This window comes from Peromyscus leucopus, chromosome 13, assembly GCF_004664715.2.
Source record: "Peromyscus leucopus breed LL Stock chromosome 13, UCI_PerLeu_2.1, whole genome shotgun sequence".
Lineage (NCBI taxonomy): Eukaryota > Metazoa > Chordata > Mammalia > Rodentia > Cricetidae > Peromyscus > Peromyscus leucopus.
In genome coordinates this window covers 64,460,854-64,474,937 of record NC_051074.1, presented here as the reverse complement: position 1 = coordinate 64,474,937, position 14,084 = coordinate 64,460,854, and the positions used below count along the sequence as shown (strand labels likewise).

Sequence of the window (14,084 nt, the reverse complement as noted above, 5' to 3'; positions counted from 1 at the left end):
GTCCACGGCAGCCGCAGTGAGTCAAGGTTAGTGCTGTCTACGGCAGCCACAGTGAGTCAGGGTCAGTGCAGTCCACAGCAGCTGCAGTGAGTCAGGGTTAGTGCTGTCCACGGCAGCTGCAGTGAGTCAGGGACCAAATACCTTGGCACCAGTTGCTCCAACTTCACCTTTGGGGCCTTCCAGACCTTTGTGTCCCTGCAAAGAACCATGCAAATTTATGAATATTTCTAGCTCTCTTCAGTCTTCAAAAGGACAAAAACACATTTACACACAGGGCCATGTGGAGACAAGCATTACAGATGAAATAGTTGCTCACTATTTTTCTAAAATTTTGATACTTTCTTGAAATGTATTAGAAGAAAAAAAATAAGATTTCACAAACAATGTTCTAAGTTTAAAGCACTGGTAATAAAAATATGGCCTCTTAGAAAGATAATCTACACTACAAAAACATGTAGTGACCCTAAACAGGTTACAAGGTTTACATAGTTTTTTTTTTAATGTATTCTTGGGTGGGGGTTGTCCTAGAACCTTTCCCCAACAGACGTCAAAAAGTAATGTTATTTGGTAACTCTTACAGCAACACACATTCTACTCATAATTTCAATGCTCAAAAAGTGACTACCCAGTATACCGTAACTGATAATGGCCTTTCTTTTTGATACATAATTTTGATGGAAGGTAGAACGGGTGATACCTACATTCCAATACAGACACATATATAATATATGGCTGATGATGGATTACATTTGTGAGCACTGTATTTAATAGTTACTTATTCATTATCTCTGGTTTAAAAAACTTCTACCGTCTTCCAAGTTGGACCCTTTTTTGACCTCGTGTACTCCATTTAAACCACATCACTCATTGATGATTGTCTCTTTTCCTAAGTGTGTCCATTTATCAGTTGAGGTTGTAAATCAGACACTCTTCTTGCTCACCATGGCATCATTTCATGTAACAGTATTTCTTCATAGACTCAAAGGGAAATTTATGGCAGCCTTAGGATTTCAGTAGTGCAGATGAATATTGCAATGATAAGTATAAGGACACTTGGCACAGGGAATTGCAAAGGTTTTGACTGAATTATCCCCAGGCCCCACTCAGTAAAACAGAGAATAAGACAACTTACTCTGTGACCTTTCAGGCCTGGGAGACCGGGAGCACCAGGGAAGCCTCGAGCACCCTGTCAGAGAGATACGTAGGCACATTATGGTCATTAATAAAAACAGAAAATGACTTCATATGCCTTTGCCCCCAGGCAACTGACACATCTTTCTTACCAACATATTAAAGTAAAGAACAGGATACTTTCTCTATAAAAATGTTACTAGGGTAATCAAACTAAACCAACCAACAAACAAAAAAACCCAAGCACATTGTTGGAAATGGAAGCACAACACATAGAGGTGCGGATTAAAGGGTCAGCTACTCATGTGGTGATGCTTCACTGTCTACTGACAAGGGACGAGAAAAAGGAATGATGAAATATTCATGGATCAATATGTGCAGTGTGTAGATTGACTAGGTCTGCAAAGGGAAGAAACTTCAGGAGAGGACACTGGCGTTTCCCCATTTTCTCCTTATTATTTTGACTACATGAATTTAGTATTTCATTGAATTCCCATTACCGCTGCCACTGGAAGGTTCTATACCCAGATAGCACGAATGGGTGCCATCAAACAACTGTCAAATTTCAACTGTGGTCATTAATCATCCAATCCCTAACACTTAGCCTTATGCTCGGTTAGTGAGCAATCAATAAATAATCATTAGCTTGACAACAGACTGAATTAGAGTTTCAATGCCTCAAAGCCAGGCCATGGCTTTCACCAGCCCTTTCCAGAGGAACCTCCTTTGCCCCAGCACTTACATAAATGACAGTCCTTTTGCTCCACACACCATAGTCTTTATTCACTATTTACTAAATGAATGGATAATAACCAAATTTTAAAAAAATCAGTTGATGAGATTAGAGCAGTGTTTTCTGTGACTTCTTGCAGGGAAAGCACCTTAGTGTTTTGAGAATATCACAGTAAAGATATACTAATCATCTGTGAAAAGATGAGGTGCCACTAATTCTTCTGTGGACACAACCATGCTAAGAAAATCTTTCACATCAAGAAGTCCCTTAAAGGTTTTTTACTGGCACCCTCCCTTTCACTGAGATACGTCTCCCATCATGCTGAACAAGCAACTTAGTGCACACCCATCCAAGCCTATGGGGGAATAACTGAGCTGTTATTTCAAATAACTAGTTGACTTCAGCTTTTATGACTGTGGGGGAAATTCCCATGTGATTGCATATTCTAGTGTAACACGGAAATGAACTAGATGTACTAACGCTCATAAAGAACGCTCCCTTTGCTGACCCAGGGCTGTCATCACAGCACAAACCTATGCTGTGGCAGTGAGCTTGCCGAGTTCATCTGCGCTGTGCTGGCAAGATCCCTCTCCTCCCCGTGGAGATACATGTTGTGAGTACATGCAGCGGTGCGGAAGACCACAGGAGTCTCCAGCCTGAGCGGGTTGAAAGGACATCTGTCCGCGTAGCTAAACCTCATGTCTTTGTCTGCACCTCTACCCCAGGCTGGTAGGGGAGCAAAGGAAAGGAAGAGGAAGAGGGGGGTTTGGTTTCTGAATTGAAACTAAGCAATCCTTAGAGCCCTATAAATCCTGGTTAAAGATCAACATTCCTCTGTTTGGAAAAAAAAATAATCCCAGCAATGAATCTCATCAATTTTCAGAAAGTAGACAGAGTCATGCAGTATTGGGTGGTTATAATAAGGGTAAACACATTAGAAAATTACAGGAACTAAACAAAGTGGCTGGATTAAGCTGTTGGGTGAGAGAAATACACTGGCATGTTTGAGGAGGATTTTTGCTCACTTGGTTTCTGATTTTCTCCATTCTGTTCTAGCACACCCTAAAAGAAACTAAACAAAGCAACATGCAGATTTGGAGGCCGTTCAAGGTCCCAGATCTTGAATTCCGGTTGACACATATGTGCTCCTTGAATTAGTTAAGGAGGAATAAAACAGCTGTGTTAGGCAGCCTGGCAATGAATGCATCTTGTCCTGAGATTTTAGGGCCCAGGATACTAATAAAGGATTTCAGGCAACTTCGGGACTTGGGGAGCAGCCAAAGGAGCAGCCTGTCCACAGTTTAGTTCTCAGCTGATTAAAAACACACATAAGGCAACAAACTCAAGCTGTTATTTCAGACAGATGGGCTGCTATACAATAAAAATATTTAGAGATCAACAGAACTCAGGTGTTATGAATTGTAAATGGGTCCCTTTGGTGACTTCTTAATTGTGGAAATGTTGAGTTTTGGGAGTATCCATGAGTATTATAGTTATGATACAATTGTTTGGCTCCAGGGTTTCCATCTAGTGCCAATACAATTCTGGGAACTAGAATTCACTGTAATGCTGGCAAAATGTCCCTCCACATCTTGCATTTTGACACAAGGGGACATCGCTTGGGTGTCTGCATTTACCTAGTGTCTAATGCATGTGTGTACAATGAGCTGCAAGTTTCACGTTCTTTATTCAGTCTTTGTGCCATTATAACAATAATCATTAACTTACCGGTGACCCTGAAAACCCCACTTCGCCAGTATTGCCATTTCTTCCAGGTTCACCCTTTACAGAAAAAAAAGAGGGTGAGAAGCATGGAGACATTAAATATTCTTCTCTGAGATTTCATGATAAATCGCAGATGAAAAGCCTGTAGCAAGTTTTTGTGTTATACTGCAAACAGTGTAAAAACAGAACACAGGTTCTGTTTCTGGAAACATTTAATCCTGCAGTTCAATTTATGGTGCTTCCATTAAGTTATCACTGAGAATAAATGGATGCAAAGTAACCTGTTCTGATCTAGTCATTTTCAGAACATCAGAATTTACTTGCAGAGGGCTGGGATACAGGTCAAAGTACAGACCCTATCTAACATGCAAAATGCCCCAAGTTTGATCCCTACCTAGCACAGCAAAAACTAAAATAAACATATGTCATATGTTCAGATTGAGTCGTCTTCCCAGCCTTCTAAAAGACAAACTTGTTTGTTTTCAAAGATAAACATTAATAAAAGTCCTGGATAATTCAGTAGAGATAATATCTAGTAATTTAACACTCTCATAATAAAGAGACCTTTCAGATTTTGAAAAACTTTAATCTGTGTTCTCCAGTTTAGAGTGGATTTAATGGGAGCTGAAGAGATGAGGAAATGAAATGAGAATTAGGTCAGAATGTTTTCCTGACCCCTGTACCTCCTTGGTAGCCTCTTCCACACTCCAAAGCAAAATGCATTAGAAACTTACATCTTCTCCAGGCTTCCCAGGAGGTCCCTCTGGTCCACGGGCACCAATTGGACCCTAAGGAAAAAGCAAAGAATATTCATCTTCTCCTTCCAATGCTATTCAAATACTATTGAGACAATGAAAAAAATATCAAATAGCATTACTAATGTTTTGATTCTTATCTGTGTGTCTCAGATCCTCTGCTTAACAATAGAAACAATGAAGTGTACAAATCTACGTATCCATACTTTCCACAACACCCAGACTCTGGGTTAAAGTACTGTGACTTAGAAACATAGAATTTAAGTATAATCGACAGTACAGAGCCTCCAGGATTATCATTTCTTGTTATTGTGGCCTAGAAATTCTCACAACACTTCACAGAGGTAGAGCCCTGTGAAATGGGCTGACATGCTCACTCCACACTCACCATTGGTCCAGGCTCACCAGGCTCACCGGGAGGTCCTGCTGGCCCCACGCCACCCTAAAATTGAAAACAAATGATAAATGAACCGAAGGAAAGAAGAATATCAAGTTGCGTGTTCTTAGCAATGTGTAGTGTGGGGGTTGCTCTCGGTCACTGTCCAGATACAGAATTTCAGGTAAATTACTTGAGTCTGAATATAATGGAGTTTCACAATCTGAAAAAGTTAGATTAATATTAGGACTCAGTTTATTTATTATTTAGATAAATGAGTCTCTTAAAATTAAATAGCGCTAGCACAGAATGGGTGTTTAGTCAATAGTAATCATCATCATCATCTTCCTCACCATTATCAACTACCTCTATGTTCATCAATGTAAAGAAATAAAATCCATACAGGTGATCATGACAATGTGATTACCTTGACTGAGCTAAAGATTTTTTTCTTTTGAATTATTCTTAGCTAATACCCACTAGATCGTTACAAAGAGTAAAATAGTCTGAATCATAGTTTTACTAGCATTTGATAGGTGTAGAGAGAAAGTATATAGTATTAGGATCTTAAAGATTCCACAAAATAATCACCTGGGCCTTAATTTATAATAATACTAATTGGAAATGACCTTTTTTTATCTGACTGTAAAGCCTGAGAGTTGGCAATAATCAATTATGGAAATCATCACTACATAAGATGATGTTCTATTAGTTTAGAACCAAAGACATGCGAATCCTAGTGCTAGAGGTCAGTCACATAAAGAAATCAGATGATGAAAATTGAGGGCCCTTAAGAAACTATGAGGACTAGGGAGACAGCTTGGTGGATTAAGCATTTGCTGTGCAGGCATGAGGAGGATGGGACTGTGGGCCTCCAGCACACATGTAAAGGCTGGGCAGATAGATAGCCAGTTCTAGGTAGACAGAGCCCAGGACAGGCCATCTCTGAAGCAAGCCAGCCAGATGACTGGCCAAACTGGTGAGCTATCAGTTCAGCAAGAGACCCTGCCTGCAATAGAGAGGCTCTGCCTCAAGAAATAAAGTAGAGAAAGATCAAAGAAGATGTACAACTTCAGTCTCTGGTGTACACACACACACACACACACACACACACACACACACACACACACACACGCATGCACACGTTATCAAGAAGCTTTGAAAAAAGCTGCATATGTTTCTAAGTGGGTGAGTATTATTTGGTAGCTGTCATTCCAAGTGATAACTATGCAGTTTAATGGTCTGCCCAAAATAGTTATGAAACATGAACCTTATTTGTGCTCTTTCTTTATGTTACAGTCTATAATTTATTTATAGACACACTTACTTGCTGTCCTTGTAAGCCTTGAGGTCCCCTTGGGCCAACAGGACCCTTAAAAACAAGTGGAAGAAAAGTTACTTTATATTCAAGTCATGTTATAATTATTTTTATTTATTTTTAGATTTATTTATTTTATTTTATGTGTATGAGTGTTTTGCTCATGTGTGTGTCTGTGTGCCACATGTGTGCCTGGTGCTCTTGGAGGTCATAAGAGGGTATTGTATCCTCTGAAACTGGAGTTATGATAGCTGTGAGCCACTGTGAGGGCACTGAGAATCAAACCCCGGTTCTCTGCAAGAATAGGTGCTCTTAACAGCTGAGCAATCTCTTCAGCCCCTCAACTCATACTTTTAAAATGTTGAATGTGTTTTAGAACCTGGAAAGTGACAGTTGACTAGAGGGCCAGGCTGACATGACCTGGCTTTGCTCTTCTGGGAGGCGGATGGACTCAGAGAGATTAAATTTGAGTGACATGTGGGATGATTTCATTGTGTACCCTCTGTGCTGTAAAGAGAGATAAATATGCCTGTGCACACCCAACGTCTTTAAGGACAAGGGTCCTCACATGTGCAAATGGGTGGCTCTGACAGAGCAGAACATCTGCAGAGGGAGAGTCTTGGCAGGCACACAGTACTTACAGATAGCCTGTTTGGTGCTTTGGCTCTAGGGAGAGCTAGCTTAAATACCAAGCTAAATTAACCGTTTATGAAACCAACAAGATTAGCCAGATTATTTTCAATGTCAGTTTAAAATTATCTGGGAACTGAGTTTTCTGGAACATTTCTTTCTTCCATAACACGTATTAAAAGTATGAGGTTTCCCTCATCTAAACATGAAACAATTCCCCTGAAGAAAAGGGGTGTAGTGGGAAGCAAAAACTTAGGGAATTTTAATTCCATATGAGGACAACAGAAATTAATGTCAAATCTTATAAAGTAAAATCAGTTTTACTAAAATTAAGTTCAATCAAGTAAAAGCTGCTAATTTTAATTTTAGTTCAACCTATATTCTATCTACTAAGGAGAAAAAGCACCTTTGAAAATGTGGAAGTTGAAAGATGGCCACTTGGAAAGAGAAAGACAGGGAGTAGGAAGAGGCAAGCATGGGAAACTTAAGAATGAATGTGATCAAATTGTGGACATGTATAAGGACAACAAAATGAAACCCATCACATGTACAATTTAATTAATTTTAAGTTAAAGAACTTTAAAAATAAAATTTTGATAAGATACTAGTATAGATATATGTGTATTTTAAATTTGAATATATAAAACATTAGGTATCTCAGAAAGCTATCACAAAACAAGCACTGAACAGTGCCACCATAACTTAGAAAACATACAAACCATATTTAGGGAAAGCTACAGCTGGCCTTCAAGGTGGGGAGAGGCATGGGTATCTATGAGGTGTGACTTTATTCTTTATTGTCTGAAAGTCCATTAACATGGAACAATTTTAAATTATTATGATCAAAGGCTTGGGAGAAGTGGTATGAAGAGTGTTAATTCTTTCCATGGGTCTGGAATCCTTCAAATAGCCACGTTAAGAATTCTCCCAAGAAGATGGAAAATTCAAGAGGCCAAAGATGAAAGAGGACCAGCCAGGGAAGCAGAGTTGTTGGAATAAAGAGTCAAAGCATGTAAGGTCAGTAGGAACTCATAAAAATGGAAATGGTGGAGTATCTATTTGAAAATTCTGCCAAGTTAATGTTTCTAATTGGCACAATAAAACATAATAAATACACTTTTATTATAAAGAAACAGTCTTTGTTTGATGGTGGTAGTTATGTCTTCTACTTCTTCAAGTACAAAATGAAATATGCAGACAGATGTTTACTGATGTTCACAAAGGGTTGGCATGGTTATGACTGGAATATCCCTGAGTTTTTAACTTGCACACAGTAGGACTTGCTAAGTAAGTTAAATGTATTGATAGGCATGTTTTAAAATATTTTAATATACTTTATATTTATAAAGTATGTGTGTATGCATGTGTGCGTGTGTGTATGTATGTGTGAATGTTTGTGTGTATATGTTTGTATGTGTGTCTCTGTGTGTTTATGTTTGTGTGTGCATGTGTGTGTATGCATTTGTGTGTGTATGTGCGTGTGAATGTGTGTATGTGTGTCTGTGAATGTATGTGCTTATGTTTGTGTGTGCATATATGTGCATGTGTGTGTGTTTCTGTATATGTATATTTTCCGTGTGTGTTAGTATGTATATCTGTGTGTGAGTGTGTTTCTCTCTCTCACTTTAGGTGTGTGTGTGTGTATGTGTCATGGTGTGCACATGTGGAAATCATAAGAGTCTATTCTCTCCTCCCGTATGTTTCTTGGGGGATAATCTCAAAACAGCAGGCTCGGCAGCAGCTGCCTTCACCAGCTGAGTCACCTCATTGGCTTACGATTTTATCTCACTAGCTCACTCAGGCTTCTCTGTTTATGTGTCTTTCATTCAATACTTCATCAGTAAACTTCACGCTTACCACAGAGCCAGGCATGAGTCCTACTTGACTCCCCAGTCCAGATTTTTCATCCAACCCAGCCATCTGAGCTGAAAAGGGCTGTAAGGTAAAGTGTTGACATTATTTACACTGTGAAAGATGTGCATTGACACACTTTTAATAGTGAACAATGTGCACACCCTGCCATTCTCCTATAAGACCCTTCTAGGAGCCATTTTAAACACTGACTTTAAAACATGGGGAAAAATTCAAGTTGCTTTTCAATGTGTGTGTGTGAGAGGGCTACTCTTCCCCCAGGGTGTTTTGTAAGTATTCTGTTCCAGAAAAACTGCTGCAACCAGGCAAAAGCACGGATCATCCTGACGGGTTCTCGGTTGCCTGCTGAAGATTTGGTATCTTCATCTGGCGGCTTCCCATCCCTGGAACATGCTAGTAACAGAACAAAGCTTAAAGGATGTATTTTAAATATTTACCCTAAAGACACCAGATTCCATTTTAGACAGTTTTAAGAAAATAGTGTTTTTTATTCACTCATGGAAAATAACCTAAAAATTATAATCCTTCCCATAAATCTCTGATTATTCTAAAAATTGGAAACAGTCTTACTTATTCTGTGACCTTTAAAATACTCTGACAATTAAAGTGACTGAAATTGTTCATCTATTTTCTAGTAGTTTCATTAATTTCCAGATTTTAGTGAGAAAATATGTGTGTTGTCCAAAATATAAAGACAATTCCTTCTGCAATCAGCTGGTAAGCAAATATATCAACAGTTGAAAAATAATAATCTCCAGACTCTACAAGGTCACTTTTACTATGCAATATACTCCTGAATGCCATGAGCAGCCACCAAGAGTTCAACAGGGCAGGTAGAAAGAAGCATTTTATTTGATTAAAGAAGGAAATTAAAATTTAAAAAAATATTTTAATGCTATTATGGTTTGATATAGCTCCCCCAACACACCCTAAAGGCTTGTGCTAAAATCTCGGTCCCCAGTGTGATGTTCACAGGTGGAGTGTTGGGAAGGAACTGGACCATGGAACTTCCCAATCAATGAATTCATGCACTGATGGAGTCATAAGTCAATAGCACTGTTGGGAGGTGGTAGAAACATTCAGAAGTGAGGTCTAGTTGGATAAAATTAGTCAAGTAACTGACGGTGTGTTTGGGGGAGCCGTGTCTTGTCCTAAACCCCTTCCTTTATTTGTTTTCTTCCTGACTGTGGAAACAGGGAAGAAGATAGAACATTTGCTCTATCAGTGTTTGGCCATGACGCTCTGCCCAGCACAGGCCCAGAAACTGGAGCCAGCAGCCCTGGATGGAAACTTCTCACACTGTAAACTAAAGCAAATCCTCTCTCCTTTAGACTGTTTTTCACCAGTATCTGACATGGTGACAAAAATGTCTACCCCAAGAGCCTTACAACTTCCTGCTCTTTCCATTATCACAGATATGACATCCTCTCTCAGAAGAACACGGGTTTGGTTTTGGCAGTGTTTGGGGAGCCTGAAGGAAGGCAGGATAAATATGTATGTTCCCCAGTTCATTGTGTGAACAGTGCAGTGGTCTCTCGGCATCACCAGAAAAAAGCAAAGGTTTGGGGGTCTAGAACTACCACAGGGAAAAACAAGTAATTTGATGCAAGCCTTTAGAAAATGATGCTTTGAATTTTCCAACAATTCACTGTAGATTTATAAGCTTCACTGTTGTTTATAGTAGGCCTGCATTCATTCCAAAGGTTTGGAGTGAAGCATCAACCTTTGAACTGAAACAGTCTTAACACCATAAGATTGAATTAATGATTTGTGTGTAACCTAATTGTTAGACTGACCAGAACACACAACTCACCCTGCTCATGCCATCAGGTCCTGGATGAGAGGGATGTCCAGGAGGCCCTGGGGCACCTGGCTGACCAGGAACACCTGGCTCTCCATCAATTCCCTGAGGACCACGAGGACCCTAGGAAAGAAAACCAGTAGACATTAGAACCACTTCCAAATATGTACTTAGTAGAAAGCTAAGTGCACAGCATTTAGCGGATGGAAATCATGGTAATTACAACAGACAATCTAAGCACTGTCAATTCCAGCATTGGTCAGGGTTTCTGTTATAGAGACACAGTCTTGGTAAGAATTTCACTTGATGTGTTAAATCTTAGAATAATTAGAAAATCGTGTCACCTCAGCAGCATTCTAGAATGAGTTTTACTTGATGAGATTTTCTTAAGTATATTTAATAAGCAGTTTCTAAATGTACCTGCCTGTCTTATATTACAGTTAACTATGAATGTGCCTGCTTGGCCTATTTTTTTTTTTTTTTACCCTATCTTCTCCTAAAATATAAAGGCTCTTGGTAGAGTTTGTGGGTCTATTTCATCTCCCAAATTGCATGAGGCTTGCAGAATTTGTGGTGCAGAGTTGACATTTAATACTGTGGATAACATTTGCACATTTCACTCTTCTTTACTTTAAGTCTGGCACATTTTCTTTCCCTTCCCACCCAAGTGGTCAACCAGACGAATGAGAAATCAGAGGCAAGGCACCGTGATCCAGCCAAGTCTAATTCTCAGAGAAGTGAACAAAGACCCTCATTGCCAAGCCCCACCCTCTTCCTAACCCACATTCTGAGGGAAGCTTGGGGAACAGCCACGTCCTCAGGTCTGGAAAGGCTCCATCTCCCAGCTTCATCATTCCCATCAGGCATATGTGTGTGTGTGTGTGTGTGTGTGTGTGTGTGTGTGTGTGTGTGTCTAAAAGTCTTAAGCTCTGATAGAAAAAAAGAAGAACAAAGAAGTCACAAGATAATTTCATTTTTATCACTAAACATCGGGATTCAGTAAAGCAGTAAGTTGACGTTTAGTAGTAAAAGGGCTTCTAATTCTTAGCCAAGAGAGTAGCCCTACCTGGCCCACAATCAGCAATTCAAAAATGAACCAACAACACAGGCCAGAAGGCTGGACAAGCTGAAGAAGCTGACTAATCGCAATTTGCTGTACTCAAACATCCGTATCTTTCAGTAGTGAGCCAAATAACATTTATGTCTTTGAATTGAGGTAGAAAAAATTAGCCTCGAAAATCAAAACATAATTTCTTGAAAAACATTCTTATATTTTAAAAATCAACCCCCTTCTTGCCCCTAGACCATTGACAATTCACTATACTCTCTCTAATGCATAATCCGGCTTATTCTGCTGTTATCTCAGGTTCCTGGGTCACACAATGTGACCTCAACCTTTTGCACCAGGGCACACAGGGTAATACTTGAGGTTATTCATAGTTCTTTTTCTTCCCAAAATTCAACTGCTAAATGAAAACTATTATTATAAACAGAAACAAATGCTTACTCCCAAAGCATTTCCAAAATAAACAGAAAACTATATTTATTTTATATGTGACTAGAATGAGATCTGGTTAATATTAATTCTCTAAATTGTTCATGTATTAGTTAAGCCTGATCAGATACCATGCAAGGGCTGATCTGAAGGCAGCCTACATTTTTATTGACTTCCAATCTCTTTTGTATTCTTCTGGAATTATCTCTAAATATCCCTGGTGTTAGTCTAACACAATTTGAGATTTTAAGTTAATAAACATTTGTGAAAATTTTCTAAAACAAAGTGAACATAAGCAATTTAGTGAGAATAAGAAAAATATAATGTAGAAAGTTTACTGTTTAAAGACTAAAAATGAACTATAATTGGGAATCCATTAAAATACATTTTTTATTTCCAATTAAACTTAATCACATAATTTGTGTGTTAAGTTTCTATGTGTATCTAATGATCTATGTATCACTCTTTTCTCCCATCCCCCAGAATACTCTGCAGATGGCCACTAGGTGGCGAACTTTAAACGTCCACATGAAGAAAATAGCTGCACAATCCTCAAGAACTTATCTGCTGTGGGTTAGTAGTTTGATGCACAAACACAGGCCCACATAAGCATGCACACAGGTACACTATGTAATGTTGCAGTTGTAATAACTGGTTCATGTTTCACTGCACATGATGATCGTTGTAAGTGTCATATGTCATTTGTATTCAATATAGCGCTGAATGTCTATCTCCAGATCAGTGGCCAGTTTGTCACTGTGAAGGGACCTGGATAGCAATACACTCTAAACTGAAGACCCTAGACTGTGAAGTGACCTGGACAACACACTAAACCGAGGACTTTTGATTAAAGAGTCATGGCGGTCACTGATTTGATGGGTTTCTTTGTATCAGTACTCAATCCAGCACAATTTTGCCTGGATTTAGCAGCATCAAGCCATTTTTATTTGTGACAATTAGATGGAAGATGAGGGTTGCTCATGGCATCTGGTAGGTAGGGCGGACAACAATCCCACAATGTAAGTCCCAAACTTCAATAGTGTTGAATCTGAGAAACCACACTACATTATGGTCTTCTGTATTGTTTGATAGTAATGGAAACTGGAGATGGGAACTGGTACCTATGATTTTAACACCACTCCTTATTGTGACAGTAAAGACCTTCATCCAGAGAACATCTCTGATGAGTTTGTGTCCTGAATCCAAACCTTCTATCTATGGGTATTCAGTGGTATGTTTGTAGCTAGAAATTGGTGATGATAATTACACCAGGACAACCAGCAAAAGTTACAAATCAAAGGGAGAAATTAACTCAAGAGTGTGGATTGTCAATCTGTCCCCCCCATATCTCACCACGGCTAGTATTAACAGAGAAATGTATTTCACACTAAGAAGCCTGTCAGGGTTGCCCTATGCTCACATCAGTAACTGCTCTCCATTCTTTTTATTCCAAACACACAGACTCCCATCTGATCAACATTCTTTACCATGGGGCTAAGATAGGAAACAGGCACCTACCTCATTAAAAAGGAAAAAGGAAGAAGGGTTGGGAATTTTACATTCATTGATTCCTAACCAATAATTCTAAAACTGTGATCATTATTTCTATAGCAACCGTCATGTAAACATTGAATAGTGTCACCAAATATATTCAAGGACACCTTTTCTGTGTAACCATCCAGGCTCCACCTCATTTAACTCACCTTCTGCCTGTCATTTTTATTCTGTGGTGACACCGGGAGAACTAAAAGCATTTAAACTACTAAAGCCACTCAACAGAACAATGAAGTATACACAAGAGAATGAGAACATGTCATTTCTTCCCCTAATATGGCCTCAGTTTGCTGGGGCACTGCCATTCACCTACAGGGCTACAAATTCCAACCACACTCACAGCTCTATTCTAGAAGTATTGACATCACATTCTCTGCTTGGTTTGATATGTAGATGCTTTTTAAGAAAACTAGCAGAAAGAGTTCATAGCAGTGTGACTTAAATAGATTCTGCTCTTTCCTAAATATTCAAAGTTGTGCATCATCACCTCACTTATCTATTTCTTCCACTTACATATTAACAAACACATATTGGGATACCCAAGATTCCATTAAAAGTTAAGTTTTAGTAGCTACAATTATACATAAAAATTAAACAACACAATTTTTTTTCTAACCGAAACATGGGATAATGATAGCCACAGAAACTTAATCCAGTTCTTCAATATATGAAACATCTTAGATTTTTAGGGTGA

At 38.9% G+C, this 14,084-nt stretch overlaps 1 protein-coding gene across 1 annotated transcript in view; it reads right to left on the bottom strand.

The window, feature by feature from the left end:
* Positions 1-14,084, bottom strand: part of Col5a2 (collagen type V alpha 2 chain) — a 131,513-nt gene that overhangs the window by 40,386 nt on the left and 77,043 nt on the right. The window contains exons 7-14 of the mRNA XM_028887045.2: positions 10,354-10,464; positions 8,526-8,603; positions 6,048-6,092; positions 4,733-4,786; positions 4,324-4,377; positions 3,593-3,646; positions 1,133-1,186; positions 142-195 (exon numbers count right to left, since the gene is read on the bottom strand). Of these exons, the coding sequence (XP_028742878.1) occupies positions 142-195; positions 1,133-1,186; positions 3,593-3,646; positions 4,324-4,377; positions 4,733-4,786; positions 6,048-6,092; positions 8,526-8,603; positions 10,354-10,464 (504 nt within the window). The remainder of the gene's footprint in view (positions 1-141; positions 196-1,132; positions 1,187-3,592; positions 3,647-4,323; positions 4,378-4,732; positions 4,787-6,047; positions 6,093-8,525; positions 8,604-10,353; positions 10,465-14,084) is intronic.